We start from the raw sequence: 23,256 nt of genomic DNA on the forward strand, positions 1-23,256 counted from the left end.
CTCATTTTTCTTGTTTTTTTCACCCCCACCCCCCCCCCCCCCCTTAGGAAAAAGCTTTACCCTGACGATCACCGTGTTCACCAACCCCACCCAAGTCGCTACCTATCACCGAGCCATTAAAGTGACTGTAGACGGACCCCGGGAGCCACGAAGTAAGTGATGTGTTTTATTTGGCAGCCACTGAGAAATGGGGGGCGGGGGCGGGGGGCCGAGCTCTCCGTAGCTGAAGGATGCAGGATGCCTCTGCGGCGGGGCAAAGCCGGCCGGGGCAGGCACCATTTGCAGCGCACAGAGCTAACGAGAGAGCGTTGGCGTGGCCGAGCGAGCCCCGAGAGCGCGCGCTGCGGCGGGCACGGCTTGGCTGCTTTTATTTGCTCCGCACGGCGGAGCGCAGCGTGTGTCCCTGCCTGCTGCTCGCTCTCACCGCGTTCCGTATCCCACCGCGGAGGGATGGTTTTATAGCTCCAGTCCTCGTGGTGGTTGGGATGTAGGGAAAATGCTTTGGGCTTTGACAGCAAAAATGCAAAGGACGCAAATCTGGCAGTGCGTAGGGCGTTTCTGGGGGGGTTACAAAGCCAGAGATGCTGTGCCCAGCTTCGGAGGCTGACTTGCTGATTATTAAACTAAAAATGTTTGCAGATTTCCTCCGCGCTGTGCCTGTATTTGCCTGTCTGTCCGCACAGGCCCAGGAGAGCTCGGAGAGCACCTTCCCCTTTTGGTTAGTGGTGGTTTCGCTTTCGGGTTGTCAAAGGCTCCGGCTGGCAGCGCCCGCGGCCGGGGGCTGCGTTGCTTGAGAAAACCAAAGAGACGATTCAACCGCAGAAATGTCTTTCTGTTTTGATCAAGTAGGCTCTCCTGGATGCAGGACAGTGCCTCTTGGTTGAGGGTGGCTCTTTGCAAAGGCGGCTGCGAATCGCCCTTGCTGGGTTGGTTTTCGGCGTCGGGCTGGTTTGAGCTCACTTTGGCATCTCCCGTGATCCGAGGAGTGCGGGGAAATGCTCCGGTGCCGTCGGCTGGAGGAGTTTCCTTCTGCCAGGAGGATTATTTGCTCTGTGGGACCCCCTGTGCGGTGCGACTTCGTCCCCAGGGCCTCCGTCTCCGGCTTTTTGCTCCGGCTTCGCCTTCCTGCTCGCTCAGCACCACACCGGGGACTATAAAGCAGAGTTTGTTCCCTTCGCATGCAAAGCTGTCAGTGCCCAAATTGAAGGGAAACGGTTTGATCCTTCTAAATATGCTTTAGAAAATATTTTCTGTTGATGCTGTCATTGGGCCATCGGTGCCCCTTGATGTCAGGCCAGGTGGAAGCTGTTACCTCAGCGAGGGGGTTTTATTTGCATCGGGGTTTGTTGGATTTTATTCCCCCTTGATTTTTATTTTGGAGCACGAGAGGCTTTACGGGAGCCGGTCGAGCTGCCGGGCTGGCTTTGCAAAGCCGACATCTAGGCGATGCAACGCTGTTGGTTTTTTCTTTTAAGCCAGAAGCACAAGGCAGGTCCCTGTTGTGAGGCTGCGGCGGCGGCGGCGAGCAAACGTGGGTCGCGGTGGGTGCTGCAGACACCGGGAACGGGCTCAGCCCGGGGCTGGGAGGGGAAAGCAGGCAGGAGTTGGGCAGGAAATTTCACAACTCTTCCAGGTCAGGAATAGAAACCAGGTCTCCTGACTCCTGGCTCAGGCCCTTATCTGCTGCATCAGATTGCCTTTCTAATAATAATAATAATCAGGAATACATAAATAATAATACAAGGCGAGATAGTTACTACTCTTAGCGTTTGGTTTGCTCTGACTTCACCGATAGCCAGCGCTCACCAAACCCCCGCTGAATCACACCTGCTCCTCCTGAATTTCAACATCTCGGCCGATCGCTCCCGATCTTTAATTTAAATTTTCTGATACGGAGGTGAAGGCTTCGTAGCCAGGCGGGGAGCTGGGGGGCTGAGCCGTGGGCATGCTCGCCCTGCGCTGTTTGGGTTGGGGCCGTGCCTTCGTTTGGCATAATTAGGCAAAACCGAAGGATGGAGCGGCTTGCCCTGGCTCTGGCTTGGTGTGCCCGAGGGATGCCCTCCCTGGGACGCCGTCCCGGGCTGCAAGGTCAGCAGTTTTCTGCTTCTTTTTTCCCCCCCTGATTTGTGGACCTCAAAATGTTTGTGCCGGAGGTGTAGGCTCCCTAAGGAGGTCTGTGTGGTGTTTATTCGCTGCTTATGCCCTTGCCTTGTGTGGACCCCAAATGTCAATCTCTCCCCCATCCCTGCACCCCCACAGCCCTTAAGTTGCTGATCTAAGGAGTTTAGACCCAACTTGTGACTTTTTTTTTTTTTTTTGAGATGATTGTAGATTTGTCGGCAGCAAAGGTCATACTTTGACTCCCAGTTTGACCCTGGGGCTTAAATTCATGATTGATGAAAATCCAGTCTTGCACTGGAAGAAAAAAATTAAAAAAAACCCTTTGCTTTGCCACACTTTGGTTTGTATTTTCTAATGAACCTGAAATTAAAAAAAAAATAGTTAAATGATGCCCTTTGCCCTTGCCTCCCTGCAGTCCTCTGCAGAAACCCTTGGTGTGGAAATACCGGCTGCAAAACGATCCGAGCTCACACGTGGAAACCCAACGTGGTTTTCCCGGTTAACCTGCCACTGGGTGGCTCTCTGGCATAGCACCCCTCGGTGTGCCGGCACCCGCCAGGCTCACCGGCCGGCTATCAAAGCCGGTAAAGCCCCGGTAATAACCACCTTTGGCCAAACGCGATGGCTCGCGCTGCCCTTCCCTGCTTGGCTTTGGGAGGTGAGAGGCTGCCAGCAGGCATTGCGGTTTTAACGCCTGTATATATATTATATATACTTTTTTACATATATCTATGTAAATACATATATGTGGGTATGGAGATGTGTGTGCATAAAAATATATGCAGCCCCTTCTTGGCCGCAGCGTTGCAAATGAGCGGGACACGGTGTGGGTCCTCTTGTGCAGGATCAGCGGTGGCCAGGGCCGGGGGCTGGGTGTGGGGGGGGGGGGGGGGGGGGGGGGGGGGGGGGGGGTGGTTTATCACTTGAAAGAATTGGCCATTTGTCTTGGTATCCTGGGAAAGCCCTGGGCATCATCTTCTCAGATGCGGCGAAATTCCTCCAGCAAACGTTCTCGTGGGGTTTTGGGGTCAGAAACACGGCGGGGCTCCATGCCCCACCTCTGAGCATGCCGTTCGTCTTCCACCCCTGTCCCATCGCTTCATCTCAGCCCTTGAGCAAGTCTTTTAACTAAAGCTGCGCCCAGAAAAACTTCTGAGGAGTTTGAAATCGGGTCGAGTTGGACGAGAAATTGCAGGGAAGCGGGTGAGAGCCAGAGCCCCTCGTGGGGCTGGGGGATGAAGCCTGGATGGGGGGGGACCAGGAGGGCTGGACCACAGTGTTGAAGACACCCAAGCGTGCTCGTCTGAAGGACCCACAGCCAAGCAAGGAGCAGCGCCGGGGCGTGCGTGGGGCTGATAACGGCGGGGGGGGGGGGGGGGGCGGCGCCCCTGTGGGGCCGGCCCTGGTCCCCGCGCATCCCCTGCAAGCCATCACGCCCCGCTTGCTCCGAGATATTTTTTTTTTTCTTGTGCTCAGGCTCTTTCTGGGTTAGATCTGGAGAGAGAAAGGGCATTTTTTCAAGTTGACACCTTAGCTCTAAACAAATGGCGCAGCGGGTGCCAAGTGTTGACATACTTTGTACAAACAGGAAGTAATAAAATATTTGAACTTCCTGTGGAATTTCCTTCTTTTTTTTTTTCTTTCCCCCCCCCTTTCTCTGCAGCTCTTTTTTTAGCAAGAGCCCGACTCAGCCGAGCTGCAGCCCTGGTGCAAAGCCCTCTTGCATCCACAGCTGCTTGCAAAATAATCCACAAGAGGCAGAACATGGAAAAATGAATAGCTGGAAGCTATACAGGGATGTTTAGTCTGTTCCTGGGTAAATAGAAGCATCTCCAGGGCCTCCCCCATCACACCCACCTGCTGGCTCCTTTCCCTTCCCTTTCCCTTCCCTTTCCCTTCCCTTTCCCTTCCCTTTCCCTTCCCTTTCCCTTCCCTTTCCCTTCCCTTTCCCTTCCCACTGCTTTCACCTCCTCTCTGCTGTCACTTTTGCTCTCCTCCTCCCAGCTCGCCCTTGCAGCACCAGCCCCTTTCTGCCCATCTCCTGGGAACTCTTGTGCAAAGGTTTTTTTTTTTCCTTTAAATGCCTTTTCCCCCCCTCTTTGACTTTTTTTTCTTGCTGCCATTCAGTCTTCCCAGTCTTCTCCCCCTCTTTCTAAATCTCCTTTGCCCTTAACCCCTTGTTTCTGATTTCTACCCCATCCTTGCTGCCCTGACCATCGTGTCAAGGAGGAAAGGGAGACCAAGAGGACTTGATCACTCGCTATAACCCTTGTGGGGAAGCACATCTATACCCAGCCGTGCTCGCCCGGGGTAAAAAAACATCCCTCTGGCTGTGAGCATGCGCAGAGCCCTGCGTGCCGGCGCCGGGGAGGTGGGAAGGGGTGCAAGGCAGCCGCGCCGGGATGTGCAAAGCCCTCTCCGCTTGCATGGCAAGGGCTTGGACCACTTTGAGTGCAAAGTTGCTTTCTGAGCTTCAATGCTGCATAAGTTTGGGTGAACAGAGCTGGTTTTCTTCCCTCCCCAGCAAAGAAGGAGAGTAGAGGAGGGAGCAGGATGCTGGAGCGAGGCACTGCGAGCCCTCGCCCGGTGGCATGGGCCTCCCTGCTCTTACATTGCAGTTTAATTTTCTCCTGTCCTGGGCTGAATGATGAAATGGAGGGGGAGGGAGGGAGGGTTGTAGCTTGGGTTTCCGCACCTGAAGAGCGAGGGGCAGTAGGGTTCCTGTGTCCCCCCCTTGTTGCTCACTTGGTCACAGCAGCAGTGTGAACGCTTGCGGAGGTGCTGGTGGTGGTTATTGGTGTCTCCTGCCCTGCTCGTTTTGGGTGTGTGCGTCAGAGATTTGGTGCTTTCGGTCGTGTCCCCATTCGGTGTGACCACAGTGAGTGCCAGGAGCGCGTCCCCATCCTGCAGCATCTGCTGGCTTCGGCCGGGAGGAGGAGGAGGCTTGTGGCTGGGGTCCCCCCGGCCAGGCAAGAGCATTCCATATCCCTTCTCCCACCATGTTGTCCCTGCAGGGTTTTCTGGCTGGGTCCCATCACGCACAGGCACAAATCCCCTCCGGGGCCACTTTTCCTTTCCCAAAGGCTGCTTCTCCCCCATGTCCCTGGGGAGGGAGTGATGGGGCCATGCTGGGAGCGGTGCCACCCCGGAGGGGACAGCCGGGCGGCGGCCGAAAAGGGGGGCCAGCCGCGCCTGCCGTTCCAGCTCGCCCCGAGCACCTGCTCCCCGCGCGGCACGTAGCCGGCGGGTGGGTGGAAAGGCTTCTCACCCCCGCCACTTTTTGCTTTCATATTTTCGAGAGCCTCAGCTGGGTGAGGATTTCCCTCCCCACTTGCCCGCCTCCCCCCCGCCCGGTGCACGACGTCAGCCTGAGCCGCAAGCCCGGCCCCACGCTCTCAGATGGGAAATGAAGAGTTTGGGATCTGCAGAGGGTGGAAACCCCCTTGTCCATGCCTGTGCAAGGTGCTAGTGGCATCTGCGTCCCTGGGGTGCTGGCGGGGGGGGGGGGGGGGGGGGCGGGGCGGGGGGGGGCGCAAGGCCACGGCTTGGGTGCTGCCTGCCCCCGTGTGTTGGGGGCTCTTTGCTTCCAGTATGGGGCAAAAAAGCAAAAAACTGGGAGAAAGATTGACTGTAAAGGGGAAAATCCTGCCTGTAAATCCAGCCTGAAGAGGGCTTTGCCATTGTTAACAGTGGGGTGCTGGGGTGGCTGCGGGAGGAGGGTGCCCGTGGCCCCAGGTGCCCCCAGCCCCGCTGTAAAGGCATTTCTTCCAGCAAGCGCTTGTGCTGCCCAGGTGGCAGCCGGGGAGGAGGAAGGGTTGTATCAGCACTTACTGGGGATGACACATACCTCACCGTGGCTTCTCTATCCATCTCGAAGCCGCGCTGATAAAAGCAGTGCCCTGAACCACCCCGTCCTGCATCGGACCTGCCAGCCTGGACACACCTCGGCACCGCTGCCCACACCCCCGTATCTCACCGCCTCCATCTCGGTTCTCATCCCACACCCAGCGCCTCACCGGCCCCGGCTCCCCAAACCCCGGCGCGTCCACAAACCGCCCTGAAAAAGCCTTTCTCACTTTTTTTTTTTTTTGAAGGTGCGTCTGAATCCATTTTTCTTGAGTTCAGAGAAGTCTGTGCTGTGGATTTTTTTTTTTTTTCCCTTTTATTCCTAGAGGATGCTCCAGTTTGAGGCTAGAGAGGAAAAGGATGCACAGGACCGTGCTAGCAAGGCAAGCGATCCCCCCGCTACTTTCCCCATCCCTCGTGGCTGCGGATGAGTCTGAGATTTACTACCAGAAATAGCAAAACTGAAACCCGTTTTACTCGGGGAAGGGAAAAGAGGTGCAATATTCCACCTCGTTAATCAGAATAAGCTCTGTAGAGGCCCCAGTATGACGCTAACAATGAGAAATTGCCAGGCATCCCCTGTAAGATGGTGCTGCCCTAATTCGAGCCTCCCATCCTGCCCAATTTGACCTGCAGATTTTTGGGGGGGTGGGAGGCCGAGCACCCGGGATTTGCATTCACCATGGGGGTTGCGCTGGGAAGCTTCAGTGCTTTAATTCCGATGGTTGCATGCGTGGTGAAGGCAGCTTGCCCAAAGCCGAGACCATGCCGTGGCTGGGTGAGGCCGAAGAGCTGAGTCAGCCCCCCCCGTGCCTGCTGGCAGCAGGGCTCGGATTTGGGGGGTTTCAGCGGTGGGAGCTTCCCCGTGGCGCGACCTTTCAGGCTCCTGTTTGCTCTTCCTGGGGTACAGCAGCCCTGTGCAAACTTGATTCCTTTAGCAGTATCATATTTTCATGCCTTAATGGCTTAAATGCCATCGAAAGTACAAAATGATGTGTTCGATATATTGCAGAGTTGGTTATGTCCTTGCTAACTTTTGGGTTGTAATGTCTTTAAAAGCATTGATGGTTTCTGGCGAGATTTCGGACTCCTTGGTAATTGCTTGTAACAAAGAGCATCTCTTTAGGGCTCCCCTCGTTTGCACCATTTTTGGGGGAAAAAAAAGAGAAAGACGAAGCGGAAATGTTCCCATTACCTTCGAGAAAAGCGGCTGCATGGGGGTCGCACGATTAACTTAAATGGTCCATAAATTCACCCGTCACATCCCGGCCCCACACCGTGCTTCATGGAAGGGAAATTGCTGGCACTTTTGGGAAAGGCAGAGCGGCTCTCAGGGAGCGGGGCCGATGCCGGGAACCCCACGGCAAAGCTGTCGTTTGCCCCCCATCCCGGCGGGGATTTTGGCTGGCCCGTCTCGGGATGCTTTGTCGCGTGGACCTGTGCTGCAGGGGGATTTGTGTAAATCCACACCGTGCTTCCTCCACACGGGGGGAAAAAAAAAAACCAAAACATTGTCTCATGGTTTTGTTATGATTCGAAGCAATTTTTGGAGGAGACGGGGACCTGGAAGAGCTCTGTGGGGCTCAGGTGCGCTGCGGGCAGGCTTGGGGCGATGCATTGTGGCCCTCTGGGATGCCAGCTCCGCGAATCTGGACGGGGAAATAAAATCTGCAGCTCTCCCATTCCCGGGACACGGGGAAATGGGGATCTACCGAGTGGCAGACACGGGTGCGGGTCAGTGAGGGACAGCCTAAAATAGCTGAGGATGAGGAAGAGGGGCAGTTGGACGGGGTTACGGGATGGGAGCCAAAAAGGAGCAAGGGCAAAATGATCCCCTCTTGCCATATTCCTAGGGGCAATTTTGGGACCCTGCGGTCTGCAGCGTGCCCAGGGCGGTGACACCCCGTGTTTGCTGCGCCTCTTACCCTCGGAGATTTGATACGGGTTTGGCAAGCGCTTGGAGAAGAGAGAATAAATGGTTACAGGGTCTTGCGCTTCTCAGAAGCTCGAATGGAGACCCAGGACAGGGGCTGCGTCGTGCCAGTATTGTACGATTTCAGATCTTTATCTTGGCAAAAAGGCTTCCTCGCGGGGATGCGCAAAACTTGAACTTGAGATGTTTCCGTAATTAAAAGCAGGCTCGTTGCTGAAGTGCTCCCGTGGCGTGATAGTTTTGGGTATTATTAGAAAAAGTTTTTTTTTTTTTTTTTTTATTCCCCTGCTTGTCCTTAGCTAGATATAAATACACAGACATTTCCCAGTTTGTCCGGGAATTGGGGGGGGGGGGAAAAAGGGAAATGGTGAAGGAAAAGGAAAAATAAGGAATAATAATAATAAAAAAAAAAGACAACTAAATCAATCAAACCAACCATTTAGATAAATAAATGACCTCACCACTTCCTGGACAGTTATTTGTCGATGTAAAATTGCTATAATCTGTTCGAATTTAAAATGCGGTGCTTAAAATACGCTGATTTCCCACTTCTTGAGACCTGTCCCCTTCCCTGGGGAGGAAGAGGAGGAAATCCTGAGCGACACCTTCTCGCTTCCCTATTAACTCTCTGCGCTGGATGCGCTGCAGCCATTTGAGATGAACGTTTAAAGAAACCCTGCGGGCTCCGTACGACTGCCTGGGAGCTTTGGCATCGCCCTCGCTGGCAGGGGACCCGCCGCGGTGCTCCCTGTGGTGGCCCTTGGGCGCTGGGGGATGACGTTGCACGGGGACATCAGGCTAATCCCGGCCGTGCTCCAGCCTCCGGTTTTGGAGGACGGAGCCTGTGCAGAGCTGGCGGGGCTCTGCTTCTCCCCGCGCTGATCCAGCCCCGCGGAGGGTCCTACCTGGAGGAGAAAAAAGCCTTGGATGGGGCGTAGGTTTTTTGGGGTGTCCTGAAACAAGGCAGGCGTGGGAAATCCTCAGTGGGGATGCAATGTATTTTAATCTTTTAGTTTTATTGGTGTTTCCTCTGCTTTCCCCCGGCTGCTGTTTGGGGTTGTTGGTGCCTGGGATGGGGCGCTTGCGTGGACGGTGCCCGAGAGCCCGGACCACCCTGTTCCTCCTGCGTGGAGACTGTTCAGCTCCATCTCACCCTTCCCTGTCCTGTTTGCTCTTTGGATGGAGACAAATGAAAAGCAAATGCCGGCCGGGGCGAGGGGCTGGGAGGATGGCATGGCATCGGTGCCATCGCTGCACGCCCCACCAAGGCAGCTCGAGTGGGGCACTACGCACCGCCTGCTCTCACCCTCCATCTGCCAGATCCCTTAAAAATTTCCCTAACGTCCCATTAACCGGGACTTTTGCAGCGAGCGGCCGGGCAGGAGGCAGAGGACGAGGTCGAACCCGCATCTCTCGGAGCATGGAGGAGGCCCGCGGGCGGTGGGGGGGCAGCCGGCCCGCGGGGTGGGGAGGGAAGAGGAGATGCCAGCTCCAGGCTCCCCAGTTCATGCAGGAGCCCTTGCAAATCGGTACTTGCTGCGAAGGAGGGTTTCTCTGTTTGTATTCCCATTGCTAATGTGTTTTGATCCCAGCAGGGAAATTTGCACCCTTTGGTATCTGCCGAGACCGTCCAGGGCATTGTTTTCTTGCAGAGGCAGTTCGGAGCCGCTGTTGATACATGCCATCGCAAGCAATTATGTTAAACTACCTCCTCCTCTAATTTCTTATAGGCATTGCTATCCAGTTAACCCCTTCGGGGTCGGCCCAATCCTGCAAAGACGAGGCGAGGGGGAGTCGGGGCTCAGCTCTTGATGGGGCGGCTCGATAAAAATCCCTTGGGGAGAAAAGGGGGGGGGCTCGATAAAAATCCCTTGGGGAGAAAAGCAGCCCGGCTTTCTGCGGGTTTCTGCAGGTCGGGCTGTGCAAGACCCCCAGCCCCATGTGGGACCCCTCGGCAGGGCACGGGGACGCCCCGGGGGACACCCGGGTGCCGGGGGCTTGCAGAGCATTCCCCCGGGAGAGCAGAGCGGGGACAAAGGTGCCCAACCGCACTCAAAGCGATGGGTTTGCATCGCCTGGGCCTTTGGTGCTACAGCTCGAGCCTGTAATCCCGGCCTCAAAAGAAGTATTAATAGAGCAACCAAAATTATATGGGCTCCAGTAAATTCACTCCTCTAATTATTTTATTTGCCACATATAGTAAATTCCACTTCTCCTTTTACAATCACCTGGTGCATAATAACTTCAAACTCATTTCACTTAAAACTGACCAATATTTTCTAAGTGAAGCAGTATTGGGAGTCAGAATAGGGAAATTATTTTTGCTCACATTGTACAAAGAAATCTTTGTTGAAATTGGTTGTAACACCTCCTGCTTTGGAAAACTTCAGGAAAACCCCAGGGCACGATTCTCAGCTGGGGTGGAAGAGGCATACCTGCTCCTGCTTTGAAAATAAATCAGAATCGGAGAAGTCAGCATTGATAGTGTATTTGGAGAAGATTAAACTGGAGCAAAAGGATCCTCTAGTGGATGGGGGATGTCGGGACAATTAAGTTTCATTGAAGGCTTCTTGCAGAAGGATGTCGGCGGTGTTTCGATGCCGTGCGCGGGGGCGAGTTGTGCCAGGTGCTGTACAAATAAATAGCAAAAGAAATTCCTGCGGGGTCCAGCGGCGCGGCCCAAACGGAGCTGTGCAAAGGGACGAGCGGGCTGGGCTGAGCTGCAGGTGACGGGACGCGTCGGCACTAAAAGGGAGTATTTGGGAGCATTGCAACAAGGATGTTGGTGAGCTTCACTCCTTCGTAAAGGGGCAGTGTTTTGCCCCGTGCCTCAGTTTACCCATTTGTAAAGTGGATCTAATAACCCGCTGGGCAGCAGGCGATGTGGGAGCATTGCATGTATGTGGAGGTTGTCGTCAGTGAGGATTTACTGAGCTGTAGCTGGGACTGCATGTTGCAGGGTTATTAATGCAATGCAGCCCCGCTTCCCTCGGGCAGGATTTGCAAGCTCAGGAGGACAGCGCCGAAGGGTCACGGACTGGAAAAGAGAACCAAAAAAAGTCAATGCTAAAAGGCAAGTTTCATTTCAGGGAAGACAACAGCTAAAGGACCAGAACTATCAAACAAAACCACAAGATCACATCAGATGTCAGGGCAGGACACATCTCGTTTCTCCCTCTCGAAAGGGCTTATCAGCACAACCAATCACTTTAATGATGTGGCAGAGGGAGGAAGAGGATTTGACTCAGAATGAGATGAAATTTAGTTCCTAAGACCCTTCTCTTCCGCTGCTGGAGACCAGTCACCTGTTCTGCAATCAGCCAGAGATAAATCATATCCTGCAGCGGAAGGTGCTTAGACATGATTTTGCATTATTTTATCTTACTCTTTCCAGTGAATCTACGCACTGTAGCGGGAGAAGGGGAGAGAGGGGAGGGAAGAAGAGGGACCCAGCAAGCGGAGGGCATCCCCGGTGCCCGTCTCAGCCTCCGAGCCTTTGCACCGAGGACGACGGCAGCGGGAAGGCGCTGAGCAGCCCAGCCCCATGCTGCCCTGCCTCCCCGCATGGAGGTTCCCAGCTGAGCACATCCCAAAACCACACGCTCCCGGGAGCAGGCAGCCACGGAGCCCGGCGCAGACCCCCCTGCCTGCAGATAGCCTGTGCACAGCTCTGCTTTTTTGGCTTTGGAGGAGCAGCGTTGCAGAGAGGATTAAGGGTGCCGTGCAGGTAGCGTTGCTCTGAGGCTCTTGCTTATAGCGTTGCGTTGTGTGTGCTGGCAAAGCTCGGCAGGAGCTGTAATTATCCAATATACCAGCCAGTCTCTGGAGATGGAGCTTGGAGCTCAATCCTGGGATCGCGGGATATTAACATTCAAATGTCAGGGCTCGGCTCCAGCTCTGTCCTAGGGCAAAGGGGAAACCCAGCGCTCAGCATCCTCAAACCTTGGGAAAGTTTGGGTCTGATCTGGGTTGTGCGGTGTTACCGAGAGCACAGGACCGGCTGGCAAAATGCTGCTACATCCAGTCGGCTGCCGCGTGGCCCCGCAGCGTCAGATACATCTCATACCCATTAGCTGTGCCGCGGCACATTCCTTGCACAGGTCTGAACCCAGCAGATGGTCCTCCCCATCCTGGGCAGAGTATCCTTAACCAGTGTCACCCAAAGGAATTTGATGTGCTTGCCCTAATGGAACAGGTTATTAACAGGGAAAAACCAGCTATACTGGTACCATTTCAAGTTGTTAGATAGCAGGCATTAACTCACTGTAAATTGGCATCACTCCACTGATCTATGTAGTGACAGCTAATATATGCAATTGAAAATCTGATCTCAGACACGACTGAGGCAATACCAGCTGGATGTACTTGAGATCTGTCTGCTTCCTCCCAAGCACCCAGCTTTGAAATCTTTGAATCAGGGGTTTCGCCTAATTCCATGAGAATTGGATCACAGCCCATAAATGAATTTTGCCTTCCTGGAAATGGGAGCAACTGCAGAGAAGTCAGCGAGGCTGGTGGTTTTTGCACCCTGTTATGAAAGCTGCTGTGTTTCCCGCAGATGTGCACCGTTCTGACAGTTTGTGACACACGGGGTGAAATTTTCAGATCTGCAAATCAAAACTTTTGAAAACCACCTAATTCACCCTGCAGTCGCAGAGCCAGATTTTCAGAGGTCTTTAAGGATGGGAAGATGCAGGCAAGCACTTGTGGGGATTTTCAGCAAGGCGTGAATGGGCTAAATGCTTAAATCCGATTAATTTTACCCAGTCTGCTGCTGAGAATGCCCCCAGCTTTACCTGTGCTGTAAAATATTTTAAACACTTTTGCAAATCCCCTGGGAATGGGGAGCCTGTGTCCTTCAGGGCTTTGTGCCGAAGTTGCATGGGAATTTGGGTGTGATGTTCCTTTTGATTTTAACACGGGCCACAGCTCTCGCATCGCAGCAGCCTTTGGAAATGCTACCCTAGATTTCTGTTTAAATATCTGAATTAATGCCTTGCTTTGTTTTCCGTCCAGAGGGCTTGGTTTTGGGGTCTCCCAGTGTAATAAAAGGCCACAACAGGATTTATCAGAAGCTGCCCCGCTTGCAAGGCCTCCCATCGCAGGGTGGGCAGGGAGAGAGGCAGAGGCAAAGTCAAGGGACTAACCCGTAAGTGAGAGGAGATTAGGGGCTTGCAAAGCCAGCTAATCAATACCAGGCTGCCTAGCACGAACATCTCTCCTGCTGCTGGAGCTTCAGACAGTAAAAAACCTACTGTAAATGCAACATATCTCTGTGCTTCCTGCCAGCTGGCCGGGAGCCAGGCTATTTCCTTCAAAAAGAGGGATATTTATTTTCATCCTTTTAGAAGCAGCCAATTCATCTCAGACCACCACCAGCTAAAAACGCTTTATAAATTAGCAGCCTTTTTTTTTTTTTTTAATTCTCTCCCCCACCCCATTATTTTCCTTTCGTTGTTCAAGTCGGTGTAAATCCTCTATCCTCTCATGCGAGTCGAGGCGCATTGCGACACACTCCCCTTTCTCTCCAAGCTGGAGAAAGACACCCCCTTAAATATTATTTTCCTTTCGTTGTTCAAGTCGGTGTAAATCCTCTGCCAGGACATGCGAGTCGAGGCGCATTGCGACACACTCCCCTTTCTCTCCAAGCTGGAGAAAGACAGTAGCGGTAGTGTCTCACGAAAGCCAGAGGAAACCAAAGCAAAGCCTCGCTGTGACTGATTCTCTTTCCAAATGGCGTAAGCAGGCCAGCTTCAAACATGTGAATAATGAGTTATCTGTGCTTGACTTTGTTCGGCAGCAGAAGAGAACATTTTCCTCCTGCTCCCTCCCGTGAACTTCTGGGCTTCGACTTTTAGAAGTGGGCTGAAGTAGCGCTGGCACTTGCCAGCTGCTGCTACTCACCGGAGCTCAGTGGAGTTCTCCATCATCCTCCGTGGAGACGTCATATTTGAGTCCCTTCCAGCTGCCGGCACTGCGGGCAGCCCGGTTCCCATCTCCACGCTGTCCTCCCGTCCTTCCTTCGCTGGCCGTGGGGCTCCACCAAATTCTTCTTGGCCAGGAATTTCCTATGGCGAGTCTCAAGCCGGAGGTGGGTTTCCAGGGAAAACCTGAGGGACGTTCACGTCTTGTGTTATAGATGTGCAAAGAGGAAACCGCTCCAACACCTGCTGTAAGGGACAGGCCTGCTCTTCCCATAATACAGGCATTTCACATGTGGCTTGTTTCTGGAGCGCATGCTGGGGCTTGATAGTCTAGCCGAGACTCAGACTGGGAAAAACCCTCTGTAGAGGATTGGTGTGTCTCTCTGAAGTACCTATTTTGAGGGCTACGGGAGAGATTCGAAAAGTGTTTTGCGCATTGAGCTGGAGTTTTATCCACTGCTGATTGCTTTCTTGTGGTCCATTCTCACGGACGTGTAGAGACTAAGCCACTGGGTTGCATGCGGCATGGCTGCACGGGCTGCTCCTGGTGAGCTCCTTCTCGGCTAAGCCATAGAGTTTGGCTGTTCATATTTGAGCAGAGCTTTGGGTGAAGGATGGTGGAAGCTTGCCGGAGGGATGCTTGGAGCCTTACTTTCAAGGTGGACCAGTGGGGGCCTCTGCGGCCGCTGATGGCTCGGCTCAAGCTGCTGCCCTAGCCCACGCTACTGTCTCCCGTTTCTTGTCTCCTCCTCAGTGGAGCTAAGGAAATGATCTGCAAATGTGTGTGTCAATGAACATCCCCCCCCCCGAGCTGAAACGCTCCACGTTTCCTTCGCTCCAGCTTGCCGCCAGCGTTTCGCAGCAAGACGCCTGGGGAGGGCCAAGCCACTTCCCACCATCTGCTCTCCTCCCATCCTTTGGTAGCATGGGGCTACGGCAAGGGACGGGGATGAACGTGACACCCAAATCCGAACCCCCCAAGGGCAGAGGGCAGGCTGTGCAGCTCCTTGCCTCTCCCGACAGTAACCCCATCTGCATCTAAACACAGATAAATCAGGGGACCGGGACCCCCAGGCACCCCAGAGGGTGTTTTTTCAAATCAAATCTGCCAGCTCGGAGATTTTGGTATCACTCAAGCCATGAAATTCCTGGAGCCCCTTTCTACCTCTGATCAACTTTATATTCTGCATCCCAGTAATCTGGGGAAATAAGCTGCTTTTGGTGAACACCGTGGACATCCCCCCCACCCCCCAGCCTGGAAACCCCATCCAGGTCCCAGCTTTGGAAGCCACATCAGGTTGCACACTCCTAGAAGGAAGAGCAGGGTCTGTTTGGTCTTTGAAATATTTTAATGCAGAAAACATGTCTTTAAATCATAGCTTTGAGGGCCTGAGCTCCAGTGTGGCGCGCACTGTTTCGCTGTCTGCATTCCAAGAAAACACCCAAAACTTCCAGTATGCTTCTTATTACTGGCCTAAAGTGTCAAATTCACATCGGCTCTTCCAGCTGGGAAGTGTTCAATGGGATCGTTTGTTTGATATGCTGATACAGATCTTGTTACTACATCAGGACTGTAGGTGATCTGTCAGTGTTTACATCATGTCATGTTCAATATCGGAGTTAACTGATTCGGAAACCCGATCCAGCGTTAAAACCCTTGCGCTGTTGACAAGAAGTGCCTAAGGTCAGTAGCTGCCATCATTTTATAGTACTAAGGACTGTTGTTTCCATAAATATTGACCTGCAAGCCAGTGCTGGCACAGCTGGAAACGCAGTGCAAAATCTCCGACCCAACAGCAGGTTTCGTGCCCCAAAATTCACAGGTCGGGGTGATTAAGACTTCTCAGACAGATTTCTTAGGATGAGGTCTGAAGCTGTTTGAAGTCGATTGAAAATCCGCCCACTGGCTTCGGGAGGCTTTGAGTCAGTCCTTGGGTTAAGCTAGAAACCACCTTCCTCTTCTCTAAGGTATGAGCTATTGTTCACTTGATGGCATTGGTTTCCTCTCCGTGACAGCTGTGGGTAGATGGGGAAGGGCTTTTAATGAAGCCAACCGCTGCAGAAATTAAAAAGCTCAGGTTGTTCTGATGAAAGAAACCCATTAATAGCGATTCTCTCTTGCGTGACAAAATCTGACGTCCCTAGCTCGAAGTGACAAGCGGCAGGAAGTCCTGGGGAGACAGCCTGTACCAAAGAGGGTTGGCAGTCCAAGCTGGCGGTTTTTAACTCATTCGCTGCCTTGTTTCATACAGTTTAGCGCTGCCCGGTCCCGCCGTGTGGATGGGGTGGGATACGAACCGGAGAGGGTCTAGGAGAGCTGGGAAGGGTCCTGATCGCGCCGCAGCTCTCCTCTGGGCTTTCACTCCTAAATGAGCCCCTGTGTTTGCCTTGACTTATACTTGCATCAAGTTTTCTGCTTTCTTTTTCTGAGGGTAGTTTTAGGTTTTGGGGGTTTTTTTGCTGGTAATTGCTGGGTCTCCCTGCAAACCAGCCCCTTTTAGAGGGTGTAAGTACAACACTGCTATTTACTTGAGGCTTAAAAACTCCACGGGGCTGTGCCCGCGTTCAGACAGCATGGGGACCAGATCAACCACAGTGCAGCATGATGCAGCCACATGAAGCCCTCAGTTAAGTCCGTACGGCTGAATAATCTTTAAAAATATTATCAGCATAGAGATCGCTTGATTTATTTTTCAGGATTTTCTCCGTCACATGCCAGATACTACCGCAGGATAGGGTTTCAGCTGAGATAGAGGCAGAGAATTTAATTTCCATTAAATTTCTGTGGAACTTGGTCTTTGAAGTCCTTTTGGCTTCTCTGCTAAGCTCTGCCTGAGAAAACTGGTTAAAGGAAAAACGTAAACCTATTTTTCTTCTTCTGTGCTCAAATGTATACTGAAATAATAAAATGTGGACCAAAACAAGACACCTCACTGCACACGCTTTGCCCCTTGGGGAAAGCACAAATACCGTGTGACAGATGCTGCTCATGTTTCCGAAGGCCCTCAGATAATGCAGAGATGCCCAAGGTCTAGGGACGCACAGAGATTAGAAGAGATGGTTTATGGTGTCGATTTGAGGTTTCCTTGGTTTACTTCACACAGCAGGGAAAATACATTTTCAAAATACCACTGGCTTTTGCTTTCTGCTGGGAGTTCGTCCTTACCACGTTTTGCTCTCTGGCGTCAGCACGTTTTCGTTCGGTTTGAACTTTTACACACCCAGGAGCCTGGGGGATTATAGAGTTTTGGGGAGATGGTGGGGGTCACTTGGATGTGGAGCTCCCAGAGGAGGGTCAAAGCCCCTCAAAAACTGTGGCTGGGGGGGGTTTGCTGTTGGGATACCCGTGGAGCGTCGCCGTGGCAGGGAGCTCAGCTGGGAGCACGAGATCCCCTCCAGAGTCGATGTTCTCCCCTCCCGTCCGAGCCATCCGGCGTCTCCACAGACAGCCTGGCAAGCACAGCCTGAGCGCGACGAGCCAAGCAAATGCAAGATCAGAAGATATCAGACATCAGATTTAAAGAGGGGGAAGTCTGGGGACTTTCTGTGACTTTGCTATAAATTGACACCGAGCTCACGCTACGCAGATGTGAAGGGGGGAGGGAAGGGGAGGGCATGAGCAAGAGGTGGTTGCGTTTTTCACCTTTCAAATGCATCGCTTTTCTTCTTAAAAGCCACCAAGAACTGAGCTTGACTTGGTGGATGTTGGCCATAGGGCTGCATCTGATAAGGCTCAGCTCGCAGAAGAGCTGCAGAAGGGTTTCTTCCCAGCTCCTCTCCTACCTCCCCGGCGTGCCTGCACACCTCCAGTGCCCCCGAGCTCTGCTCTCGATTACGCCGGGATAAGGCCTTTGCCACCTTGGGAAGGTCCTTTCATGACAGGTGCAAAGAGCTGGGGGTGTTGCACGGCTGCGGCAGGTAAAGAGCAAGGAGAATCCAAGGTCTGAACCCGGCACTGATGTAAAACTGAAGCAGCTCCGGCTTCTCTGGAGTCTCTCCAGTTTTGTGCGGGTGTAACTGAGACTGGAATCCGGCCCAGAGAGAGTGAAGCCGTTCAGCGATGATTAATGTAGTAAAATGCGAAAGTTATGTATCAAGTGTATTTCATGCGCCTCTTGCCTCAGGACAATTAGCATAAATTTAATAATTATTGCCCTGTTCCAGCAGCTGCTACCTAAGGAGCTGGGAGTGCTTTACAAACGCTCATTAGTTGCTGCCCTGCCTGGGGGAGGTAGGTGAATAGTCTCCCCATTTTATGGGTAGGAAAAGAGGAACAGAAAGAAGCAAAGTGAGACGGCCAAGGTGCGGTGCCGTGGGCAGGCTGCTCCCTTCCCTCCTCCTGCACCCTCTCCAGCCCTGCTTGGCTCTGGCCCCGTTGGGTGGGCAGAGCTGGGGAGGGGGCTGGAGTAAGATGAGAGTTTATTCTTTGTGCACTGAGCAAACGCTGTAGAAGATACTTAAAATTCACTGTTTCCTTTGCTGGTTCCCCAATCACCACCCTGCCAGGAGATGGGGTTTCTCCTGCCTTGCACGTGTCTCCCCTCCTTGTTCGGAGAGAGCGAGGGCTGGTGTAGGCTGGTCACTCAGGCACGGCACAGGGCACCCTGACCCTGGCGCCCGCATCCTGCTCCTTGATCGCACGCTGACTTGCCGGATGATCTGGGGCCTCCCGCATGGGTCAGTCCGTGTCCCTTCTTCAGCAGGCTTCGTCTGTCTGAACTGCGAGCTCTTCCCGCGCGTGTGTGCCATGCAAAGCCCCCGGGGAGCCGATCTCCGCTGGGACCGCCACGCATTACCCCCGTGCGAATAATAGCAAACCGCGAAGATGGAGGCTGCGCTGACTTTGTGTTTAATCGGGGCGCTCTAGCCAAAGGGTAACTGATTAGATATCAGACTCTCTTATCATGTTCCAGGGCACAGACAAAAGCTAGAAGACCAAGCCAAACCCTTCACCGACCGCTACGGGGAGCTGGAACGGCTGCGCCAGTCCATGAGAGTCACCCCAACAACACCCAACCCCCGCGGATCCCTCAGCACCCCAAGCCACTTTGGGTCCCAGGCTCAAACTCCAATACAAGGTAACTGGCTGGGTGCCCCAACCTGGCGTCGCACTCCGAACCCTCGTGCTCCCGACACAGCCGGGCAGGGAGCAGAGCCGTCCCGGCCGAGCAAGCCTCCCTCTAGATGGTATTTTAGGGCTGGAGTCCAGCCCTCCCCTGGGTAAGGAGCCCTGCCCGGGGGACAAGCCAGGGACGGGTTTGGTTGGGTTTCTTGACCCTGGAAGCCTTTTTGCACCCATTAAATCAGCAGACAGGTGCCGAATCATGAACCCAGGCGATTTCGCTCTGTGCATCATTAGATGTGGGGTCTTAGGAAAAACTGAGCAGTTTCAGCAGGAACGCGAGGGAGATCAGAGCAACGTACTTCAAATCCAGTAGCTTCTTTGACATGAAGGCACCCGCGTAGATGGTTAAGCATCAGCTAGAAAGGGTGTATTATACTTTACATGCTAATCCAAATGGTTTCTTATCTTGTTGCATTGTGTTTCTGCCAAGTCTGGTGATCCATCACCCAACTCCAGCATAATTCCCCACACGTATGCACACCTGCATGGCTGCACGCGTGCGCACACACTCACACACAGAGGCTTTGCTCTTCCCATATTTGCCATCAGCATAGCTGAGCCCTCGGGCGTTCCCCGTGAATCTGCATCGTAGCTTATTGCCAGGAAAGAGGTAGGAATTGCCACCAGAGTTACCCGAGAGAGGTCAGTCTGCTAATTCCCATGCACCTGAATTTCAGCCGCAAACTGGGCATTGCGTTTGAAAATATCCAGTTGCCTTGCTGCTTCTGGCTTGCCGCACTGCTCAGCGCAGCCAGATGCCACCAGGATGTATAAAGAGAGACCATTCTCCTGTCTGCACGTGAGACGTGCTCCTTTTCCATGCATTTTAAATCCCGGCAATATTTTCCTTTGAAAATCAGCCTAAATACTAACGGGGATTTAAGGGATAGTATTTAAGCTGTTCGCATTTTGAGTTTTGGTGAAAAGTGGCCCTTCTTGGAAGGTTTCGTATGAAAAGTTCCAAAGCCTTTGTGTTGCGTTTTCAGAAGTGACGTAGATGTTTGAAAACCTCAGTGTCATTGGCAAAGAGGGTGTCTCAGGCGCAAAAACATGTTTGAAAATGTTACCCGAACTGTAAAAGCTGCCCCGCTCCTCCCAACCCAAAATTACAGTGAAAATTTAATTTCTTTCTCATTGAAATGCAAATCTTTATGCTTGGAATTTTCATTGATATTAGCATGGTTTATGAGAAGAACCCAGGCATTTTGTGTAGGATTATGATTTGATTTTTGTTAAAAAAAGCAAGAGAGAGAAAGAGAAAGAGTTTTATAGGTTCGTCCCATTGGCTGCATAATAAAGAAAGATATTCTTGGGGGAAGAAAAAAAGATGCGTATTTTAAATTAGCACAGTCCCCTGTAGTGCCAGAAACCCAAAGAGCGTCGTTTGGAGCAAAGAATCAGGTGATGACACAAATTCAACAAGAAAAAAATGAAACTGGCCACAAGCTACTGTCTGTGCCAAATTCCCAAATGTCAAGTGACAGCAGGAGTGGAGACACACAAAATTAGCCATCTAAAGTCATTCCTGCGGAGTGAATCCAAAGTACCAGGAATGCTGCAAAAGGCAGTTTGTGCACGCTCTGCTCTTGGCTCCCTTGTTCCCAAGTTGGAGGAACTGTCTTAAAATTACTGTGGGTTCTTACCAGCGTAACCGGGAGCAGAATCAGCTCAGTAATTTTAATCTCAGCCCTGTCCTTTTGACACAACGCTGACTACAACCGATCATAATAATAATTAAAAAAATAACCTCTTTCTCTCACACACACACGGCTTATTCACAAAGATCATAATTTTTACCAAGCAAGTGGAGCCTGGCCCGTGCCAAGAATAACACAGGAGTTAACAGGCCTGTAATTCTCACGACTTGGCACGTTCTTAGGTAACACAGACGAGAAGCCGATTAGCAAAAAGCATAACGAGATATCGGTTAGGAGGGACAAACGGGGCAGGCTGGAGTTCATCTGGCCCCCGCTATCCTTCACCTGGGTGCTTCCTGACCTTAATGTTTTCAGCATCCTTGCATCCCTGTGCAGGGATTAAAAGGGGGCCAGCGAGAGGCGGAGAGACAGGTTTTCCCTCCGCGATCACCTATGCCCGGCAGCCCTCCGCTCGTGTGCCGGAGGCGGTTGGCCTCCCGGTTCTGCTGACCGAGCAGTTTGCACGAAGCTTCCTAATCCGCTTCTGGCAAAACCGGGCTGGGGAGCTGAGATGCTCAGAAACAGCCTCGGCCACCGAGGGGGGATTCAGGCACCTCAAATCCTGTGTTCAGACAGCACGTGGAGTTTGGGCTTTGAAGCAGACAGGCGTTGATCTTTGGGAGGAATTGAGGTCCTTTGGAGGTGTGTTTGCTCTGGCCCAGTCCAATCTTTCCTCCCGGGGAGCAAAGGCTGTGGCCACAGCGGAGATCACGGCAAGGACGCTGCTGTAAATGGGAGAAGAATCTGGCCCTCAGCCATTTGCAGAAGACTTTCAGTAAAGCAGCCCCTGGAGGTTATAAATAGCCCCCATGTAAAACGATCATCCTGAGGTTAAATGGTTTCAAACCAAAAACCTCCCGGTAAGAGAAAACCGATTGTTTCTGAAGGGCATGCCAGGAAACATGGGAGGAGAGTGTGCTCAGCACCGTGGCCAAGCGGGTCAGATCCTGCTCTCGTGCTGGTTTCCCACTGCCCAGTGTCAGTGTATTTCAGTGGCTTCAGTCTTGCCTTCCCCCGTGCAGATGGGCAGAGAATCAATCCCTTCCCGTGCCTGTCTGCAAACGGGACAGACTTTTGCAGCCCTCCACACACCAGATTTCATTCCCATTTCCACTGCTTTGGGGCGAAAATAGGGTAATTCTGGGTTCACCGCAGTGTAGCTGTGATGAGAATCTGGCCCCGTAGCCGGGCAGGTAGGACAGGCAGACCCTCATCTAGCATCAGCCAGTGCTGCTTCCCTGGCTTCAGCAGAGCCGTTTGCCTCAGTTGAGGATTTGGCCCAATACTTCTCCAGTGAAGTCTGGAAAATCTGAGGTTTTGAAATCCCGGCTCTCCTGTCTCCGCAGCGAGACACCAAGCTGTCATTAGGATGGCTTGAAATGGTTCCTTATTATGGGGCACGCGAAGCCAGAGCCTTGCGTGCTTGCTTCATTTCGAGTTTTGTCTTCTAGCTTAAAAAAAATCAAGTAGCTCTCAAAAGTGAAGCAAGATGTTAAAGGAACTTGCTTCTGCCCGCCTTCGGCTGCTTCTCGGGGCCCCCTTGCTCTGGGGAAGTGGGATGGTGACAGACACACGTCCTCCCAGGGAGAACCTGGATGGTCCTAGCAGCCCCCAATTCTCCGCACGACACTTTGCCCTTCCCCATGTTTCAGCAGTGGTTCATGCTGAACCATTTTATTCCCATTGCAACAGAGGAGGACCGCCCACGCGGCCGGCTCCTGTGTTCTAGCTCTGTGGTAGAAACATCTTCAACTACGCAAAAGCAATTGTGTGCATTGTCCAGCAACATGTAGGGGCCTTGTGTACACAAGGACAATTGCAAAGTGATTTTAAATTCGATCTACTCAGTAACAGAGCAAGCTGTTTTGATTAATGCACTTAAATCCCCTTGCACCCTCTTCATATTGCTCCAGTGAAACCAAATTCCCTTGACTTCACAGGGAGAACAGTAAACGCTGGATCCTTTTGCAAACTCCATCCTGCCTCTCCCAGCCTTAGTGTCTGCTGAACAGTTTGGGAGACATTGTCTTTGCTGGTGAAGAGCTTTCAGATCTCCTGATCTGGAAACAGCTCAGCTTTAACCAGCTTGATTTCCAATCCATTACTTAAAGCCCGTGCAATGTTTTTAACATAGGCCAGTCATCAGCAGAATGCCTCACCATATGCATTTAAAGTAAAATCTCTCTCTCTTTTTCTTTTTAAATATACATTTTTAAAGTATTACATTACTTTTAAGAAGCCTCTTGGCATAGGCAGCGAGTGCCCTATTGTTTCTGAAATGCAACGTGGCTGCTCTGAGGTTAAGTCCTGAATTATGGGCCCAGCAAATACACTGAATTGCTGCTTCCTAATCCCTGTCCAGATCGACTTATGGTTTCTTTAAAATATCCGTTTCTTAATGGATAAAAACATTCTACCATGGGCAGAGACTAAATTGTTTCCAAAGGAAGCTAGGCAAGCATTAGTGGGAAGAAAACATATTGTGGGATTCAGCTTCAGCCTCAAAGGAAGGAACACGCTTAAGATGGGTTTCCTGCCTGCTTTCAGACTCCGCAGGCTTCTGTGCCTATCTTTAAACTGCTTTTCTGCTCCTCTCAATTACGTTTGCCC

The 23,256-nt window shown here is 52.4% G+C and overlaps 1 protein-coding gene across 1 annotated transcript in view; it reads left to right on the top strand.

Annotated features, from left to right (window-relative positions):
• Positions 1-23,256, top strand: part of RUNX3 (runt related transcription factor 3) — a 65,937-nt gene that overhangs the window by 34,075 nt on the left and 8,606 nt on the right. Inside the window, exons 6-7 of the mRNA XM_009276290.2 lie at positions 48-152; positions 18,738-18,902. Coding sequence (XP_009274565.1) covers positions 48-152; positions 18,738-18,902 — 270 coding nt within the window. The remainder of the gene's footprint in view (positions 1-47; positions 153-18,737; positions 18,903-23,256) is intronic.

This window comes from Aptenodytes forsteri, unplaced genomic scaffold, assembly GCF_000699145.1.
Source record: "Aptenodytes forsteri isolate BGI_AS27 unplaced genomic scaffold, ASM69914v1 Scaffold321, whole genome shotgun sequence".
NCBI classification, from domain to species: Eukaryota; Metazoa; Chordata; class Aves; order Sphenisciformes; family Spheniscidae; genus Aptenodytes; species Aptenodytes forsteri.